The 21,011-nt window shown below is 41.8% G+C and overlaps 1 protein-coding gene across 2 annotated transcripts in view; it reads left to right on the forward strand.

Moving 5' to 3' along the window:
* Positions 1-21,011, forward strand: part of SOX5 (SRY-box transcription factor 5) — a 263,656-nt gene that overhangs the window by 228,346 nt on the left and 14,299 nt on the right. The window contains exons 10-11 of one of the 2 annotated variants that reach the window (XM_035888537.1): positions 2,985-3,162; positions 8,090-8,235. The exons of the other annotated variant lie outside the window; for it this stretch is intronic. Coding sequence (XP_035744430.1) covers positions 2,985-3,162; positions 8,090-8,235 — 324 coding nt within the window. The remainder of the gene's footprint in view (positions 1-2,984; positions 3,163-8,089; positions 8,236-21,011) is intronic. 2 annotated transcript variants of the gene reach the window in all.

The raw sequence follows: 21,011 nt of genomic DNA on the forward strand, positions 1-21,011 counted from the left end.
TTGTATATTATTACCTGTCTCCCAGATATTTTTTAGAGTCCCATGGAATAAATCAGTGTAGGTCCACTGTGGTAAAGGAAATTACTTAAATTATTATCAAGTCATGATCCAACGTAGGATTTCTAAACTCTCTGACTGAATTTTTAATGTATTTGACTTCCAGTGAGGATTTGAGAATGCTCTTTGAAATAACAGAAGTAAAACTGTTATGAAGATCAAACAGCGAAGTAGTATCAATCATTTTGTAAATACATATAATAGCTGAAAATTGTTTACGTATCCTCCTTTATGAGAACCAAGCTTCTGTGACCTCCGATTAATTTACCGTTAGCCTGAACACACAATGAAAGTGAATGAAGGGGCAATTTGGAATGACATTTATCAGCTCTGGAACTGTCGACTTCTATTATTTCCACAAGGCCTTATACTTCTTGGCTCCAGAGAAGGCTGTGCTGACTTGAATGAAGAAGAGTGTTCTTACTACCAAGAATAATTACAGCGCAGACAGCTTCATTGCTGGATGTCTACGATGGAAAAAACCACCTCCCCCATTTCTAACTTGCATTAAATGAGACCAAACCCACTGTTCTGTAGTGGACTTGCACAAGACCTTGCCTTCACACCAGGCTAAAAAAAAAAGGAATAGAAGAACTGAGGAAAGGGAGAAGGAGTGAGAGAAGGGAAGGAAATAAACTTTATAGGGACAGGATAGCTGAGGGATTGAGTCAAAAGGACAAGACTGAAAAAAACCGTTCAGCACAAGGATGCAGGTTGGAATCCAAGCTGGCTTTGCAGCGAGGGAGAGCCGTTCCCATCAGGGCCTGGTTGCTGCTCCCTCTGAACCAAAGTGCTGCTCTCGGTCAGATTTCCAGTGGCCAGAGAGCACACTGCGCCTTTGCCTGCCATATCTGATCCTAATCAGCCCCTTTTGTTCAGACTTATAAGAACTGAATATACATGGAAACCAACCTCTCTTGGGTTGAACCGAGACAAGTCTGTGGGCAGGTTTGCATCACTTCTGATACTGTCTTCCAAACAGATGACTTCGCTCTTCAGGGATCCTTGTCTGGCACAGGGTCGCGGTGTTTGGTTGGTCTGTGGGCTAGTTTGTACTTACACTTTCAAGCGACTATCTCAATACTGATTTTGCAACATTACGGTTGCACCGTTGAGGGATTTTTTTTTTTAAATTGAAATCGGCGGAACAGCAGAGCAAGTCCCATTTGGCTAACATGTTAATCTGGTTTTTTTCTAATACAGATGGATTTGTATTTCTGTAAATTAACGAATACTTTCTTAAAATGTCAAATGGGGGTTGAACTGGGTGACATTTTTAACCCCGAGGCTTAAGAACTCTGCCATCTAAGTGCCTAAATCACTTCTAAGAATGCAGAATATAGGCCCCTATGTCCATTTTATGCATTGATTTTTTCCCCTTTATTTGATGCACAGGTTGCATCTAGGATGGCTTAAATACCACTTTAAGGATGACAGCTTTGTCCACGATGTCCCTGATATATTTCTTTGCTAAGCTTTACTTTATTTTTAACCATGACTATTACAAAAGCGTGGAAATAATAAAATACAACAAAAGTGCTTTGCTCAGAGCTTGCTTCTTTAAGGTAATGGAAAAGTTGTATGACAGTGCTTTGCAGAATTGTTCTGTGTTCGGAGACATACATCTACATCATACCTCCGGAAGCTATAGGCAACTATAAAATGCTTTCTTTACTGCACCGCACCACCCTCTGTGGAAAAGAATCAGTACTATCTGATAGTAGTTACAGATACCTTAGCGGTAACAGGAAAACACTCAAACAGTATGGGTCTAATTCCAGTCAGCTTTGCATTGCTGTAAGTTAGGAATAACGCTGTAACAGGGAATGTACTTACAACCTGGGGAGATCAGGATCAGCTGCTTGAGTGCCCAGAGCCGAAACCCAATGGTGTGGTGTAACACTTCCCAGAGCTAAAGGATGGCTTTCCTAAGTCACGGCGTCAGAGGAAAGCTAAGCTAATGCGTGATGGGTGGATCTAATACCATATCCATTAGTTCTGGTTATTTAAAAGTCAGTTAAAATCACTTCTAAAATATCCGCCTTGCTGAAAAGCTTTTTCCTGTTTTATTTTTACCTTATTGTACTTTATTTTGGTCGAACAAAAATACATGACTTAGAATTCTAATGTGTTTTATAGCACTGTCTGTTACTCTGTGTAATCAAGCCAGGTTTAGGAACAATTCCAGTTACCCTGCAAAAATTGTCACCCAATTTTTCTATTTTTGCATAATAGTAATTACTGGAATCTTGAAGTCCAGCTCCACAGAAGTTGTAAAAATTGTGGGGGCTTACGCAGAATTATCCAGGTTATTGTTTCAAATTTTGTGGAAAGAAAGGGCAGGTTCTTCCTGCTTTTTTATTGTGGTGGAAGAGAAGCATTTATTTCCTATGACATTTTTGTGCTTGGAATTCTAAGCCTGGGAAGTTCAGAGGAAAGCACAATTTTAAACATAGAAAAAAGAAAAAAGACCAACAAAAGAACTCAAATGAAAACCCATTCACTCAAACACGTTTGCCCAATTTGGGTGGTGGTGGTTGAATTTTAAGTGAAAATGCTCTTCAGTTCTTATTTAATTCATCCGTATCAAGTTAAAATAACAATAGATTATAAACTAAAAATGCTCGTCATTTTCATCACAGAAGCATATATCTTGTTGATGTGAATAATTTCTTCAGAGACAATTCTTGCATACCAAGTGCAAATGGAGGATGTTCTCCGATCATGTCATGCTAATTTTCCAGTTTATCAGTCATCTCAGTTCCATGCTGAAATGACAAGGTGGTATCACATTTGATCTTAATATGTATCATGCAACCTTTCAGGTTTAGAAGTTCGTATGAGTTGCAAACAACTGTCTTTGCTTGGACGGTGGTGTGCCAACAGCAGATTTTTAATAACATTCTTTTCTCTTCTGCTCCTCGTAGGATGATGTGGCCCAGCCTCTGAACCTTTCAGCCAAACCCAAGACATCTGATGGCAAGTCTCCCACATCACCCACCTCTCCTCATATGCCAACTCTGAGAATAAATAGTGGGGCCAGTGCACTAAAATCCTCTGTGCCAGCAACATTAGCTAGTCCTTCAGCCAGAGCTAACACAATAGGTAAGCTCAGTTTCATTTGTCCCTCCTTATAACGATTAATGGATGGTATTGGAAAGTGGGCATTGATCAGCCAGTGCCAGCCAGTGGTCTGTGAGCTGTCACGGGTTGACCGTAATACTACATTTGTTGATGTCAGTAAAAAAACTTGACAGACTTATCACATCAGGAGGAGTATCTGAACTTTTACAGGCTTGTAAAACAGAGACCTGTGTTATTTCAGATATTGCTTGATCAATAAGTTAATAAATGCTGTTTGTTTAATGGCATACATTAAAGACAGTGACCTGTGTAATGGTGGGCACTAAAGACCCATGATATTGTACTGTGTCATCTAAAAGTGATGAATAAACTTCAAAAAAAATCCCTTTAAGTTAAAAGTCTACATATGCAAATACATCTTTGCAAAATTACAGGTTTAATCCTTAGTCCACTAAAAAGCTGCATGGAGCATTATTTTTATTTTACCTTCGTGTAATAAGCAAAACAATCACCAGGTTCATTCAAAAAAACAAGTTTGATGTTGTATCTTGCAAAAAGTCTTGACTTTAACATTGTTCCACAAAATAGTGTTAATACTTCCTCCTGTCAACATTACCTCTTTGCCTGAAGACCATCTAAATAATGACAGTCCTAGTGGTGATTTTACAAGTCTGATGTGTTAAAGAGACTGTTCTTTGTGTCTATAAGTAAAATGTCTACAACCCCCCATTCTTTGTCGTTCTAACTGAAACATTTCATTCCATGAAATGATTGAATGTAAGCTGAGTTAAGATTACAGGATGTAAATCAAGGTCCATTTAGGGAATTTAGTGAGGTAGATTGTTGTACCTTTGCTACCATGTGTTACTCCTAAAACATCTCCTGCTGGCCACTTTCAGAGATGGCGCAAAGAACAAAAGAAGCTGCTTCTGTGATACTTCAGTGCTATGTTGTAAATTTTTTTGTGTCTCTCTGGGTCTCTCCCAGGCTCTCTGTTGTCTATATTCTACCTACATAGACACCAGGAAGACCCATAGTTATGTCCAAAGTTCAAAACCGATCCAGCTCCCAGTGTATTACTCTCCCACTGTGCACACATGATCATTGCTAATCTTGATGATGGTTAGGTATATCAGACAGAAAATATGCTTCTACGCCTTCTAGAAAAGAAAGTAACTTTATTTGGCCATGGTATACCATTTATATGGTATCTTACAATTATATAAATATTTTGTAAATATCACATTGTTAATTGTTAATGCATTTATTATTATTATTAGCCCTACACTCTTTAACTGTGGTAGGTAATAATCTATTTCATCTTTAATTTGCTTGGCCCTACTGCTCTCCGTGTACAGTGCATCGAGTTTCAATTTTTTCCCATTACTTTTTTTGTCCTTAGTAGAGTGAGCATCACATTTAGATGTTAGATGTGGAGTTAAGCATCTGACCTGCATCTCAGTGGCAGGACATCTCCTGTTCTCTCCTCTCCAATCTTCTTTCCCTGCACACCTGATATTTTTCATAGGTTTGAGACCCCCGCAATTTACTTCTTTTAACAAAATGCAGATTTTGAAACGCTGTACCTGTAATGAGTGATAATGTAATTGGATAAAAGCTGTGAGGCTGAATGGAGCTTTAAAGGTCACTCTTGTAAGAAGAATTAATGTGTTATACCATTAATAAACCATGGAAAACTGTGGAGCAAAAGATAACATACTTAAGTTATTGTTAATGACATAGAGTTCACTGCTGTATATCTCTCAGCTACAAATATAGAAAGTGACTTTTTGAGGTTGCTGAGCAGTATCACTGTGCATACTGTATATATAAGATAAGCAGTCTTTAACTGTGGTGCAGGAGCTGGACAGCCACAGCCTACATCTAACAAAGGTCTCTCCTTTAATGGAGGACTAGAAGAGCGAAAGGCGTGTGAACACTCTACAGAGTCTTTTTCTGTTCACTGCTAGGTCAGATCCAACCAACATTACGGCAAGTAAAACTCATTACCCCGTTAAAACCATTTGGTGATCTTAAAAAAGCATGCATACAATTTCAAGTCACCCTCCAGTAGGAGCTGCGCCACAAGAATATTTTGATAGCATTTTTAGCAAAGGGACTAAGGTCCCTGAAAACGGTAGAGAAACCAGATTACTTTTTTATCTTGAGAGATGGATCCCTCCAGGAAAGGTCGCCCAGAAGCATGCAGTCATTTGCCAGACAGTTACTTCCACCATTTGAATGATTGGAGCTGTCAATGCAAGGCACAAGTTGTCCGTCCTAGGTGGGCATACCCCACCTGGCTGGATTGCAGCTGAGCCGCCACTTTTCCACTGCCACTAACTTAAAATGAAAACCGTTCTCTGAAAGCAATTCCTCAGGCTGCTGGGTTCCCGTGGCGTGGAGGAACGCTCATGTACTGTTCAGTTGTCTTTGGAGGACGTAAACTTCCAGCCTCCTGTGATGAAGAATGTGGCTGCATTTGGGCATACGGATACGCAGTCCTTTTCTAGAGCTATCCTTATCGCGTATAAATTATGCTGCAGACTGAGCCATCACAAATGCCGTGGCTTCATGTATGACTTTAAATCCAAGCATTTCTTTTTGGGAACAGGCATATGTCCGTGTACTAAAAACAGAAACAACTTCTCTCTGCCCTTTGCCATTATCTTCAACATCTCTATGCTAGTTTGGCAATCCTTGTAACCAAGTGCATTTTATGTAATGCAGTTCCCCTCTCTGTCAATAATTCACCACCTACCCTAAACAACAATAATTTACATTCAACTCGCTTCTATATTAATCATTTCCCTGCACACCAGCATCTTGGCAGCTACTGAAAAACATAAGGAGTGCTTGCTTTTATTCACTGTCATGTGCCAAACTGTCTCAAAGATAGCAGTATTCAGGAAAAGCCAAATAGTCTGGAGAAGGGCATGAATTCCAGTTCCTAGGCAAATTCAGCTGTATTACAGATTGAAAGTATTATACCTAGCCTAATCAAGAGCACAACCAGCAGTAATACTACTGTTTGTTTGTTTGTTTGTTTGCTTCCTTTTTAATTTATTCTGACTACATGCAAGCTTGATCAGTAACAGATGCGAAGTGGGGAAGAAACCAAGGAAGTTGATAAAACGGAGGTAAAAAATAGAAGAAATCAGCTGGTAGCGCTGTGCTGGTGCAGGTCATACCCTTCCTTACGCTGGGAAGGCTGGAATTACTGGAATTCCATTGGCTGGGAATTACTGAACCGGGTCATTTGATAAAAGCAATGTGGATCGAGTTATTTCATCTAAAACTCTCCAGGTTCCTGGGTATTTAGCCAAAAGCTAGCTGTTAGCCCAATTAACAACAGGCAAACCACACAGAAGCTTTTCTCTCTAGTTTTTGCACGCTAGGGAAGACGGGGATACCAGTCCCATTCCGTCTGGAGTCTGAAAAAAACCCAACAACAAAACCCCAAACCAAACTAAAATCCTGACAGTGGCGCAGCACTGAACTAATCTGACATCAGCTTCTTCCCCTGAAATGTTGCAAGCAGCAAGACAATGATGTCCTACGTTTTTTGGCAATCGGCGGATCAGATAGAAGAGTCTAGCAATACAACAAGGATGTGTAATCTGACATGATTAGACAAGGCTCTTTAGGAACAGAACATTCATAATTGAGACAAAGAAAGAGTATTAATAACACTTTCCTAACACGGCAGTTAGCCATTTTATATTTCCTTTCTTTAATCTTAGTGTTTTTCAACAAATCATGGGATTTAATAGCGTGTTTTGGCAGATTAGAGGATTTATGGCCCAGATGTTTTTTGTTCTAAAAATGGATTAGGGTGTAAAGTTTGCTGGAATCCATGGAACATGTTGAGGCAAGCCGGTCATTTTGTGTGTGATTAGTGCCTGCCTTCTGTCTCACAGTCCCTCCATCTGTCACAATTCACCAATGGATCTGGTTAGATTTAGCCTCATGTCACAAACAGAAGTCCCTTTTCTGGGCAATTTCATATTACAGATTCATTTTATGCCGTTTTTATGCCCTAGTTAAAAGACAGAAAGAAGTGTGTGCGTGCGCGCGCGTGTGGGGATGTGGAGAGGGGGAGGGAGATTGATAGATATTAGCCTCTCCTTTAATGTTTGAAAAATAGACTGGGGCTTGGAGTCTCCCATCAGTATTCTATCCTACAAATCACATGCAGATCATAATAAGTATAATCTACAGTACGCGAAAGGAAAAAAAATGACAAAGTGTCACATTTAAAATTAAATACTATTAGCTGTGCCGGTGATGCTTGTAACATTTTAAAAGGAAATAATTCAGCGACTACTAAGGCTAAGCCCTAGGCTGTGAATTTGCAGCAAACAGTGGACATTTGACCTACTATTAGCAGCGTGAATAGGAGTGGGAATATAGGTCCGTGTAGCTGTGGTTTCTTATACATTTCTGAATGACAGGTGGTGGTGGGGAGCATTCAGTGGATGAGGTTTCTCTTCCCAGCCATTATGCATTTCATATCTATAGCAAACCACCGCCACCTGTGGTTTATTTTAATGTACTCGCTAGTTTTAAGAAGGGGAAGAATGAAATGGTCTATTTTTAAGAGGTCGGGATTGCTGCGTGATCAAAGCTTCCTCTAACTCTTATCCGGTTACATCCTGCTGCATACAAACCGCAGGGCTAACCTCTGCAGTGTCAGGGAAATATTGAAACTAATGGGATCAAATATCAGGACGATGATTTTGGCACCGAGGTTTCGCATGCTTTCTATCCAGGTGGCTCTCTCATAGCAGTAACAGAATTACAAAGCACGGACGGGTTTCTGGGCATTACCTTTTAACTCTTTGTCATTTATCATTATTAACTACCGGTGCGTTTCATCCGTGAAAGCTAAAGTGTTTTCTTGTAACTTTCTTTTTTTAAGATATCCTTTCTTCTATCACGTCGTCAGGTTATTTAAATGACCACGATGCTGTTACCAAGGCAATCCAGGAGGCCCGACAGATGAAGGAGCAGCTTCGGAGGGAACAACAGGTGCTGGACGGGAAGGTGGCCGTAGTGAACAGCCTGGGTCTCAATAACTGCAGGACAGAAAAGGTGAGTTTCCGAGACTCCCTTTGCAAAGGGTCAGGGATGGCACGCGGCTCTTCTTATAGATACATAGCTGCTTCCTCCTTTTCCCCCCCTCCTTTTTCTTGCTCTGTTTTCTTCTTCCCCGTTTTTAAACAGAACAGTTGCTTCTTTCAGGAAAAGTGAAAGGTAATCTGAAAACTGCAACCAAAAGCTGACATGAGAGCGAGCCCTGGAGACGCTTGGGGGAGAGGGGAGTGGAGGCAGAGGTAGTTAAAGCCCTCACGAGAACTTTGGAGGCCACTAATTCTCTGTCGCAGCCTGTCAACGTGTATTATGAGAAGGTGATCTTGGAAATCTCTGGATCTAAGTGGAAATCTTGCTTTATGGAAATGCTTACATGTGTTTGTGAGATGAGCTGGATTTGAAAATATTCAAGCTTCTTTTAGGAACATAAGCTTTGCTGATACTCAGGCTCAGCTTCTGGGTATTTAGCCTTCTGAAGTTGTCACATATGATATTTTGTGACCATTGCAATGTAGCACTGTCACGTCGCGTTAGATGACTTAACCAAATTGAAAAAATGGAGAATTGACAACACAAACTGCACCGAGTATTTGCAGTGAAACTTAGAAGCAGCAGAACGTAGGGGCCTTACCACGTTCTGCTTTTGAACTGGCCTGTGAAGTCGTGCTATAACAGAATAGCGACAAAGTGAATATTCTCCAGTAATATTTGTAGGTAACCACCGCGTGTGTCAAAGCGGTTGTGATTTGGTGCTTTTATCTGGAAATACCTGATGCCTTTCCGTGCCCTGCCCTAGCTTACAGAGGATAAATAGACCTGCTAGTCCTTGCTGCCACATTTATACTGAGCTGTCCTTACTGCCACCCAGGATAGACATCCAAACTCTTGTCTGCGTCTCAACGCCAGATGCTTAACAAGACTTTTTCCTCAGTTTCTCTCTTCCCTTGCAGTATTTTCTGAGATGATACAGCCTTCATCCTGCAGTACAATGGAGATGGCCGTTGCTGCATTTGGTGTAAACTGAATATTTTTTTTTGAAACCGCTTCTAGTGACTTTTCACTGTAAGGCCTTGTGTGAATCACTGGGATAGCCAGATAAATGGAATGAATAAAAATGATCAGCTATTTAGCAGAAACTTGAAAGTCAGTCATCCTAGGAAGCTTGTGAGTCAAACAATATTGTCCAGAATGAGCAGATTGCTAATTTGGATAGCTTTCCATTTTCCCTGTTTTTAGATGGAGTTTGATCAATAAGCTGTGAGAAGCCAGCAGTCTGGGTAATGAATGTTAAATGTACATGAGAGTCTCTCACTACTGTACTTTTTTCATCTGCCTATCCTGGGTGTAAGTGATGTAGAAATGACTCCAATTTCATGCACTTTCTTGAGAGGAAGGGGAAGGAAAAAAAGAGGTCAGTGTAATAGGTATCTGGCAGTACGTACAATCTCTCTTCGAAGAATAAGAGCGCTGGTATGGGGAGAGAGAAAGAAAGAGGGATGGAGCATGTTTACAGCATTTCACATAGAAGAGTACCAGAAGGGAAAAGGGAAAAGCAGAGTGTCAGATATAAGAAGAAGTGATCACAAGCACAAAGGAATTTATATTCAAATATTTAAGCATTCTTGAAAGGATGCTCGGAGCAGAAATTTCTTTTCTCTGCTCCCCGTGTAGAAATGACTTTAACACTCAGCCAGATGCTAATGCAAAGTGACTCAAGCTATTCCTCGCAAGCATAGCTAAATTGCCGTTATTTGTTAAGCGCATTGAATTCAGCTGTGGATACAGCAGTTGGTTGCATTCAGAAAGCATCTGTACCCTTTTTTTTTTTTTTTTTTTTTTTTTTTTTAATCCTCCAAAGCAGAGACAACTCTACCTATCTCCCCCCTCTCCTCCCTTGTGCTGGCTGGGAATTGTCAAGTGACAACCGACCAAATCCTTTTGGACAGGAAGCCTTCATCCTGAGTTCTATATACTTGCAAAGCAGGCCTTGTGGTTGGATCAGGAAGCCCATTAAAAGCACTTTGATGGTATGGAAATTCATCTTCATGAAGCACCCAGGCCCCTAAGCAGCATGCTGTTTAGCTGTGGTTACAGATCAGTCATTCACATCGGAGGGCAGTAATTGTGCTGACGGCTTGTTCGGCAATGGAAGTACATAAAATAATCCCAGGCCCTCCACCATGGCATTGCGAGTTAATCTTCTTTAATACAGATCAGCTGTTGTTCTAACACATGACTTTATGCTGGCTCTAGTGACTCTGCACAGCCTTTTGATTAAGTAACAGGAGTGGAACCATCTGCATTCACTTTATTCTGTTACTTTCCTATTGTTGGGATTCTCCTTACCCCTTCTGTTTTCACTTCTCGCCCTCAACCCCAGTTGAAGTTTATTTTCCTCTCTAATTCATGCCTCCTGGTGGGCTCGTGGAGGGCAGAGAGGAGTTCTTTTACAAGTGAGCAGGAAGAAAAAATTGTCTGCTCAATTGAAAATTTTCCTAAAGCGACTGTAGGGTTTGGGGTTTTTTATACAATAAATGCCAAAACTTTATTGGGGCGCACTGATTTATTTTATTTTATTTTATTTTTAAAGTGGAGACAGGGAAGGACAGAACCCGGTTTGAAGTCTCCTAGACTATAATGGCATTTGAGTTACTGGGGTGACCACTTAAGCCCCTAAGCCACTAGTTAAGAAGTTGTACTTTTTAACTTCTTGTAGGGTCTCCTGAGCTGTCTCTTGCATTTGACGCAACAGAGGAAAAGCCATAGGCTGTGAAGTTTAGGTACCTGTTCTCCTTTCCCCATACATGCTCTAGGCCATCCCCTGACTGTGAAGTTCAGATCCAAACACCCCAACTTCTCTAAAGTTTGTGGCTGTTTGATCTAGCACTTTAACATTTTCTCTCTTCTTAAGAGCAGGATTTGAGAAGGCAAATATTGCCATTTTGAATGGAATTTTATTCTGGTTTTCCCTGTTTTCAGAGGAAAGAAGAAGAAATAATTGGGAAGGTGGGTTGTGAGAAATGGTGCTCCTGTGTTACCACTGAGGGCTTCCCTTCAGAAGCTCGGGGTCCCACTGGGGGGCTTAGACGCAGCCCCCGGAGGTTCTGGGACATTACGTTTGCTCACTGGTTGCTTCCTGACAGGGAGGTTTTGAGGTGGGGGATGGAATTAAAAGAGGGCTAGCCTAACGTACTTATGTGTCCTGGACATACTCATGCTTAGAAATTTACATTATGCCTATAGTCATGTATGGAAGAAGGATCACTCTCCTCCCTGTAGAGTGATCTCAGTCTTTAGAGGCAACAAACACCCATCTGGGGCTATCCCCAATTTTCCTCCCTTCTTTGCTGCAGTGGCCAGTGCAGTTGTAGTGACTTGCTGTCCTCTGAGACCCATTGAGTTTTTTGTTGCATGAATTGCTGTCACAGCCTACCAGTGATGGTAGGTTCTATGCAGTTCTGAACATGTAGGGGGTTATCTGCCAGGGGTGGCCAGGCAGGCTCGGGACTGGAAATCACCTTTGTGAGTCTCTGTTAAAGCTCTTGGGGCTTTTCTCCACACATATACACGACCCGTTATCTGGCTTGTCTTCCCAGATTGGTTGATCCCTGTGGACAGCCGGACCTGCCAGCTGTAAGGCAGTAGTCAGACAGGAATTTCGTGGAATTGGAGAGGCGCTGTATAAAAGGAGTCATAAATGAGAAAAGATTTTTAAAAATGGCTAGGATGATTTGGGTGAGTCCCTTTATGGGCATCCAACTTGGACCATCTTGAGGGATTTGATTTTCAGGGGATTACAGTAAAAACTATGAGCATCATGATGAACATGGATTTTACTAAAACCTATTTTAATTGCAAATGCAATAAAACATATTTTTACATTACTTTTCTTGGAAACATTTCCGTGTATAAATGAGAAGTCTGTGTATATGTTTTTCTGGTTTCTTGGAAACCCAGGAGCATAGTTTTATTTGTAATTGTCATCTACAGTTAATTATAGCTTGATATGTACTATACATAAACAATGTTACCTTTTATACGTGTGCCTTAGAGCGCAGATTGTCATCTAGTGCAAACACCACAACGGGCAACGTCAGCAAGCGGACTCCGGTCTATTTGTTCGGCCCCAAAACCTGCCTGTTCCCCTGCAAAGGAGACATACGCAAACACAGAGAGCCAGCATGTGTGTGCATGCATACAAGCCTACAGTGCACTCGTTCAGGGATACACAGCACAAACATGCACTGAGCTAGCCAGTGATTTTCTGACTGTAGGCAGGCGCTCAAACATTCTGCATGTGCCCTGGTACCTGTAAAGAAAGGAGGAAGGGGGCACACGAGCGGGTGTCTGGGCGCACGGGTACCACCGCAGGTACTGGTTTCCGAACGCCGGCGGCTGGGGCAGCTGCCTGAGCACGCGCAGCCGCACAAGCGTTTCAGACGCGTGCGGACGCAGTCGCGCCTGTAGCACTCTCGGAGATGAGTGCATCCGAATACGTACACCTCCTGTGCTGAAGTGTTTCTTAACCTGTGATACAAGTTCTCCCTGTTAGCGCTTGGAGTGCATCCTTTTAAAAGGCTCTGACACGTACTTGTCTGCTGGGCTGTAAACTAAAGAGCTATTTGTAACAATATTTATTCCAGCATTGTAAGCAAGAGCCTATTTATTACTCATGCTTATGGAACACCAGATTCGGGACGCCTTTCCTCCCATTCCCACCCGCCTCTCCTCCCGCCATCCTCCCCACTCCCACCCCCACCTCTCCCCCTTCCTCTTAAGAGAGTGCCAAACATGAAATGACAGTGACCAATGTTGACTTAATGTGGATGTTTAATAATGAAAAAAGTGTGTCAGTTCCAGCGTTAGTTACAAATGGCAGTAAGTATATCGGGTGGCAGCCCTGTAATAATTTTACATCCATCATTCCTTCCTGATGCCTCGCTGGCTGCCTGATGGATGGGGAGAGCAGAGTTAACTCTTAAGAAACTGCTGTGATTTGCTGAGCCGAAATGGATTCTGTCCCTGCTCTCCCCTCGGGGAGGAGGGGGATATTAAGAATCTCAAACCCACAGATCCTGCTGTCTTTGAGAAATAAAACACTGGAGCTCACCTTACTAAAGGCATAAGGAGGAGCTGGTTTAATACATGGGATTTAAATTTCTCTTGCAGTAGAGAATTGTACTTCAATAACATTTTTTTTCTTCCCCTAATGGTTAAATTTGAACCAGAAAGTCAAGAAAAAATGGGAGGGGAGAAGAGCAGGGAGGAGAAGAAAAGAGAAGGGTTGGTGAAAGAGTCTGACCCCATGCTTGCTGCAGACACTGACAGTCCATGGGTCAGGCCTGAGTGAGAAATTTGTAATGATTGAAACTGGGAAGAACTGGACCTGGTGCAAGCTGGGCTTCCCAAACGGGAGAGACCCACTGGAAGTAAGTCCAGAGGTGCGGTACTAACATCATAAACCACATCACTTTGTAAGAGTTAGAGCCTGCCCATTTTCATAATCTCCGTAGTATTTTACTGGAAAAATCCCTTAGCATTCCCAGTGACTAGCAGAGGCTCTATTACCCGCAGACATTACATACGCACACACTTATCCCTGCAAGTTCAGCAGACTGCTAATAATATACATCCTGTAATTTGTAGCCCCCTCTATTCCTCACTGGCCTGTAAAACACTAGGAAAGATGATCAGTGTAGTATTTTTGTTCTCTCTCACAGCGTGAGCAGGAATCCTTCTGTTTGGAATAATTATTATACAGTGTGGGGACCGGGGAGTATCTTGCAGACAATGGACCGGTACAGGCCCACAACACAAAAATTAACATGTTATCCTAATAACTATGGCCCCTTCTTATGACCCTTTTCCCTACCCTCTTCCTTATTTTGTCTTACTGAGGTTCTATGCCAGCAGAAATTCTTGTGTGCGGGTTGCAGTCCTCTTTGTTAATGCTATCAACACAGCGCAGACAGTTTTCAAAAAGCATGACAAGAAGGCGAGCAGGTATTATGTCATCACCCATCCATCACGCGGTATGTCAGCCTTGCAGTAAGTCCCATCAGCAGGCTCAACGGGATCATCCACGTTCAAGGAGTCCTCTGTTCAACAGGGCTACTGTATCCATTGTCATTTCTCCTGAAACTTTTCTCAAATTTAATTAAAAACACATGTCAGGCTCACACGCTGCAAAGATCAAAATTGTTTTTGCCCAGTGCTGGTAACTAAGCATTAAACATTTTGATTTGCTTCAGCTGAAAGTTTATTCCTTTTTCCTTCCCCCTCCCCCCCCATTTTTTTTTTCCATTTGCTTTGTGGAGCTTGTGTATATTTATATTTACAGCCTCTGCATTTAATGGCCACATGCCTTATTTTCACAGATGGCCAGTGGAAGACTTCCCCTCCCCCCTTTTCTTTTAGTAAAGCCTGCCTTTGGTTTTGCTACTTTTGTCACAGTGCCACTACTCTCAGTTAGCAAGTGCCTACGCATGGCGGGGAGAGATTCTGCAATGAGGATTTTTTTTTATTCCCCTGAGGACTTTAGCTCTTTATTTTATAATGCCTTTTTTTTTTCCCCTGGTTGACCATCATCTATTAAATACCCAGATACATTTTTCAGAGAAAAATTAAGTGTGTTTGTGTGTCTGTGTCTTTAGTACATCATTATGGCAGGGATGCATGGGCAGGGTTAGCTAATAAAAAATGAAACATACAGAGGGGGGGGACAAATTCTGCCCACGGATGTGTGCATGAAGCTCCCATTGAGGTCAAGGAGAAGAGCAGGCAAAGAGGCAAGGGAAGAACCCTGGATCCTTGCAGATGCTGAAGTCTGAATGGGACGTTAAGTCTTCATTCACTCTAGAGGGCAGAGATTGGAAACGTTTACAGGCTAATATGGATCAGGGAGGACTGCAGCTGTTTATACCTTAGTGGAAATTTTATTAAGCCCAATAAAGATGGATCAACTTCCTCCTGAAAAAAAAAGACCATACAATTGATTTGGAGTTCTTGTTATGTCTTTTGAGTTTTTCAAGTCTTTAGGTTTAAGTTCTAAGCTGTGCCCTACAGCCACGAGAGCTAATTACTTCCTGAGATTTTTATTATTATTTTTACATAATGACGTGCCTCCAATAGCTGGGGCTTTTGGCACATTCACGGGCACCAGCGCCAGTGCAGTCCCTCTCTTCAGTGTAATAGAGGCTGAGCGTGATTCTTCTATGAATTGTGTCCCCTTAGTCTCCGGAGGGATCAGCCTGTCTTGTTCTGTCCATCCTAGTATGCAGGTGTTCACTTAGCTGTGTGGCAAACAGCCGCTAGTATGTTTTGGGGGTGCAGAACTTTACTTGTGTTGATACTGATGGTGGGGAGTAGACGAGCTTACTGCATGACTGGGAAAATGCTGTGGTTCCTTTCTTAGGAGATAGCCCAGGTAGCATGGCAACTTCTTCATTAGGGCTGGAAGAAATGTAAGGAAAGGTACAGCAGCCTTCATAATTTTAATACCTTCTAGGGAAAACCAGAAAAGCATAGTCCATATATCTGTAACGCTGCTACGCAGTTGAGTCATCCATTGTTTAATAAGCAATTCCCAGGAAAGCAGAGACTGTGTTCTCACTTTCTCTTTATGTGTATGTGGACCCTCTTTCCCAGGATATCCTGCGTGGGTTGTGATTTTCATCTTGTTTCATTTTTGGTGTACCACCTCTCTTCCTCAATTAACCCTCCCTTGCCTTGCTGATCAGCTGCAGCAGCTCTTTCTGACTTGCTGTGACATCCTTCATTACAATTTACATGGCAGATTTCATCCTAATATCTCAAAACTCTTCACGGTGATGGGAAAATGTCACTATCTCCATCCTGCTTAGTTGGGGAAACTAAGGCGCAGCAACTGAACAATTCAAGCAAAGTTACAGAACGTGTCAGCCCAGAAAGCAGTCTAGATGAGAAACTGGGTCATGTAACTCTTAACCTATTTGCAATCAGTGGATTACAGCTGGATCTGGTTGAGGTCGATGCCTATGCACTGTAAAAGGAAAGGAAAGGAAAGGAAGCAGTGTCTCATCAATCTGCTTTGCCTTTTGTGGAAAGGAAGCAGTGTCTCATCAATCTGCTTTGCTTTTGCTTTCCTGGTTTTTTTTTTCCTTCTTTATGTAATGGGCTGGGCCAGCCCTACTTGTGTTTTCATTTAAAAATCCTGACTTACAGTATGTCTCAGAGCTCATGACCAAAGAAAAGGAGGACCTCAGTGTCCTCATTTCCTGTAGAATTGCTACATCCCATCAGCTTGTCTCCAAGTCAAATAATGTATTTTACAGAGGATGTAATGTCTTCTTGTATAAGGAATTAAAAAAAAAAAAAATCTTAGGGACCTGACCTCCACCAGGTTATTGAGGATTTTCCTCTTTTTATTTCAGTGGACTCTGCCTTGTCTCCAGTGCTTTGCAAGGTACTGACTTGAGAGCCTTTAGAAACCAAAGACGTACGTCCACAACGTATGGCAAAGAAAATGACTATACAAATTCCAACAAATTCCCCCTGTGACTGGGTGTCTGTTCCTGAAAGGAGAGTATTTAAATGTCTGGACCTACTTGATCTATCTAATTTTTTCCCTATAACATCCCATAGGGCACCTCTCTACTGAGTCCATATAGCGCTTCATATGGATTACAAATTGGATGCAATGATTCCAGGCAGCATTGAACCAATCTGGATTTGAACATGTACCGTAAACCAAAAGGTGTGGTTCCTTTACCAAGTGATGTAGCCCCGATTAAGACTGGATGTAATATATCTGAAAGAAGTACCGTAAAATCAGCAAGAGGCACAAATAAAGAATGTTATTTTATTTTCTTGCTTCTAATGCTGCTTTTAGGTTCTGTGGGTGGATTATTGCATGAAAAAGACACATCTCAGATAAGCAAGAGTGAAAGAGCTGAGGGGGTGGTGAATGCATTGTTTCTTCATACTCAACTTTGATGCAACAACAACAGAAAAATCTCCCAAATGATAAATTGCTGTGACATTATAAATAATCTTTCATCTTCTTTGGTGGTCCACAGAGTTTATATAATTGGAAGGCTAAAACCCTTCTTTGTTGTTTCTTCCCTTTTCATTAGTACAGTAGAAGACTATAAAATTGTGCAGCCAGAAGGGTTTTAACAATTACTGAGTCAACATTTGAAAGTCTCACTCTATTTTATCATTTCATGCATGTGCTTTTTATGAGTTTTACAGCCCTGCAAGCGTTACTTAAGCAAGGTCCATTGTAACGGCGGGTCTGTAACTGCTCGTATTTTTCTTTTCTTTTGCTTTCCCTAGTTATACATGCCATCAGCCAGAGTCCCAATTCCACACTCACAAAGAAAGTATAAGCTTGATGTTATACTTTTTAGATAAGATTCGGGAGTGCTAGTTGCAGTTCCTAAAACCTTTGGCAAGTCATTTAATATGTGACTTGGTTTCCCATGTGTTAAACACAGTTAATAATACTGCCTTTCTTTGTGAGATTTGGTAGCTAAACTCACCGATGAGCACAAAACACTTGGGCAGTGTGATCTGTTACACAGAAAAACCTAAATCTAAATAGAAGATCCCTCGGAAAAGAGCCAGAAATTCTCTTACAGCAGTTACAGGTGTAACACGCTCTGGACTGTACCATGGTTTGGACTAAGAAGCAGACAGTGTGCACAGTGCCTATTTTGAAGTACCATGGCATTAATATGCAGGAGTAGAGCCTGGACTGCAAATAATTCATCATGTGCAAACCTCTGGGCACACCTCTCACTACTGCCAGTGGTTCCTCTCAGATCTTCCAGCTCTCTGTCATCCATAATGCCTACCTACCTCATGTTTTCTTTGAAAGACTGTGGATGAAGATTTTATAATGCAAGCCATTCTGATGTTTATTTTTGCAAGAGGCAGAGGAATTGCACAGAAAGATTACTTTTACAAAATCTTCACTCGTGTCAGATGTAGGATAAGACGCTTCACCTTTTTGGAGAGCTAAGGAAAATATCATAATGTCGAATGGATAACACCTGGCAACACCAGTGTGTCTGATAATTAAGGATGTTTTTCTGTCATAAACAGAAGTGAACTTTCATTGTGGGATCATAGTCTAGCAGCTAATCTGCCTAGCGCTTCAAGATTTGGTGCATATTGACCAAGGTAAGTGTCTGAAGGTTGATATTTACCAGGGCTTGCCGAGACAAGACTTTGCCTCAGCACCACAAACCACATTAGATGGTGTGACAGGCCCCGCTCAACAATCCGAGATAAAAATGAGCTTATCAAAACTGAGTCTATTTGAAAATACCACCTTTAGAGTTCAGATGTGGGAATTTTTCCTGAAGAGCAGGATGGTAAATAGCTGGACAAACTGCACTTAGAGAGGGAGGGGGGAAATGGGATGCTAAAAAGGCCAAAAACAGGCAACCATCTGTTTCTTTTTACGTATCGACACTGAAGGGCACAAAGGTAGCAGGCGCTCCGTCCATCAGTGTATTTGTCATTCTTGGGTGCAGGAACCGACGAGCAAGTTTCTCCTTGCAGGCCATATGTAACCGTGTTTGGCTCACTCCAGCTACTCTACAAACGCATTTTTTTCGCCTGGCCTTTCAGTTCACTGGGAATAAGAAACACAGGAATGTGGAGAGATGTGCCCGAACATTCCTCCTCTGGTGTTCTACGCTGGCTGTATCTCTGGAGGCATCAGACTGAGAGGAAAAATATTCATATCAGAGGAAATGGGGGTAGGGTTAGGGGAGTAGGAAAGTGAAGAGTGGACTGCTTCAGTAAAACTGCTAACCTTGAATTATGCAATCGGAAGAACAGCTCTTGCCAAAATACAATTCTAACGGAGTTCAGAGTATTGTCAGTGTTTGCCAAATACCCCAGCCAAAAGGATGTCTCAAAGAGGGGGAGGAGGGATCCGTTGCCATATGCCCAGCGTTCACAGTATTCTGGAAGAACTGTGGAGTCCTTTGAGAGCGGAGGCGTGCGCATGGTCTCAGGTGCACCCTGAGCGCTGGTACCACGATCCAGCACAAGGCAGGAGCAGCAGGGTCAGAGGGGAGTAGGCAAATATACCAGAACGTCTTTATTTCTCAAACCTTCCAAGGTTTTGCTTCATGTTTGTATAGTAGTGGGAGGAGTTCTGGCAAACATTATCAGGCTGTTCTACATATGTTTTGACTCTTCTTGTTTTATGTTTCTTCTATGAAAGAGACTGCAACCAAGTTCTTGTCATTTTTAGATCAATGTTTTGTTAAACTATGACAGCTATCCATGACAGAGAGCCAAGTAACTTTTGCAGCTGACCACAAACTGAGTCTGACTTGCGGTGCTTAGTCATTTTTTATATTTTTTTTTCTACATGACACATTCCATGTGTGTATGTGTTTTTCATTGTTCTTTTAAATATAATTAGAACATTGCTAGGAGCTGTGGTACAAATCAGTCCTCTCCAGCAGATTACTTTCTTTGATTAATAAAGTTGTAGAAATTTCTCATCCCATTGTGGCTCTTGATGAAACCTCTCTGGTTATACTTTGAACATTGGGCTGTTGTGGGATTGATTGCCCTCTACAGTATTATCTTCTCTGGTTTGCCCATTAGAATTTTAAATGATCCAAACAACAGAGCTCTCACTGCCCTTTTAGAGAGTGTCTCCTACAATCCAATAGAAATGACCATGAGGATAGTTTTTCCCAACCTCTGCCGAAGTTCTTCATAGAGGAAAAAGATATTTATAAGATGTCTTTCAGTCTTCTGGGGCCTGATCCAAAATTCAGAAATTTAGAAGAAAAGGAATCGCTTGATCTTTAGCAAGAGATCTCTGTGTTTCTCCTCCTGCAAGAGCAGAAGTGTTCCTTACCATTTGTTCTTCTGCTTTATGCAGTCTGAATTTTAGCAGGTCTCACAAGTGAGACTTTGCAGCACTTCCCTGGGTCTGGACCAGCCTTGCCTGTTCTTCCCGGCAATGTTGGCTCTAGGCTGCGGTTGATGCCACTCATGTATTGCTCATAGGATGAATAGCATTTTCTACCTTTGGGGTGTGGGGCAAATCTGAAACGAGGGGATTATCACTGGTTATTTTCTTGTAGCTTCAAAAGCCTGAAAGCGTGTACGATTTCATCAGCTGAACTCTTCCCCATTGCTTTCTCTGCAAGCCAGTGGGATGTAGAGCTTGATACAATAATAAAATAAGTTTAGGGCGTAGTTGAGCGTAGAGTGCAGGAATGTGCCACTGCCCCCCAAATTGTAGTGCTGTATCACAACTAGTTTATGAAGGTGTGGTGCTGAACCCAACATGCCCGTACTCCGCCTGTTATCGCTGGATGGTACCACAGCTTGCTGCTGTTTACACAGCTAATCCAACACAGCGGAGCGGTGGCAGTTTTAAGAATGTGTAATTTGCTATTGAATTAAGATAATGATGATAAATAGACCCTCCTTTTGTATAAACTTGAAACCATTGTGGATCTCTCATCTGAAGTTCTTAAATAGGTTCTGTGAGAGCAGGCTGGGCTAGCAATGTCAGCAGCTTGCCGGTTTATTCGGGGTCAGGGAAGAAAAGATTATTTTTTTTTCCTTTGTTTCTTTGGAGGTTCCATAAATACTTTCTCCATCAACTGAAAGACTGCAGGAAAGGTAAAGAGCTACTTCCATCAAACGAAAAGCAGTAAGCCATCGGCTGAATGCTTTCAGGCAAAACAACACAGGAATGCTGCTTAGCCCCTTTCGAATATTTCGTAGTTGTAAAAGCATTTCTGTACGTC

This window comes from Egretta garzetta, unplaced genomic scaffold (assembly GCF_000687185.1).
Source record: "Egretta garzetta isolate BGI_Z169 unplaced genomic scaffold, ASM68718v1 scaffold81, whole genome shotgun sequence".
Lineage (NCBI taxonomy): Eukaryota > Metazoa > Chordata > Aves > Pelecaniformes > Ardeidae > Egretta > Egretta garzetta.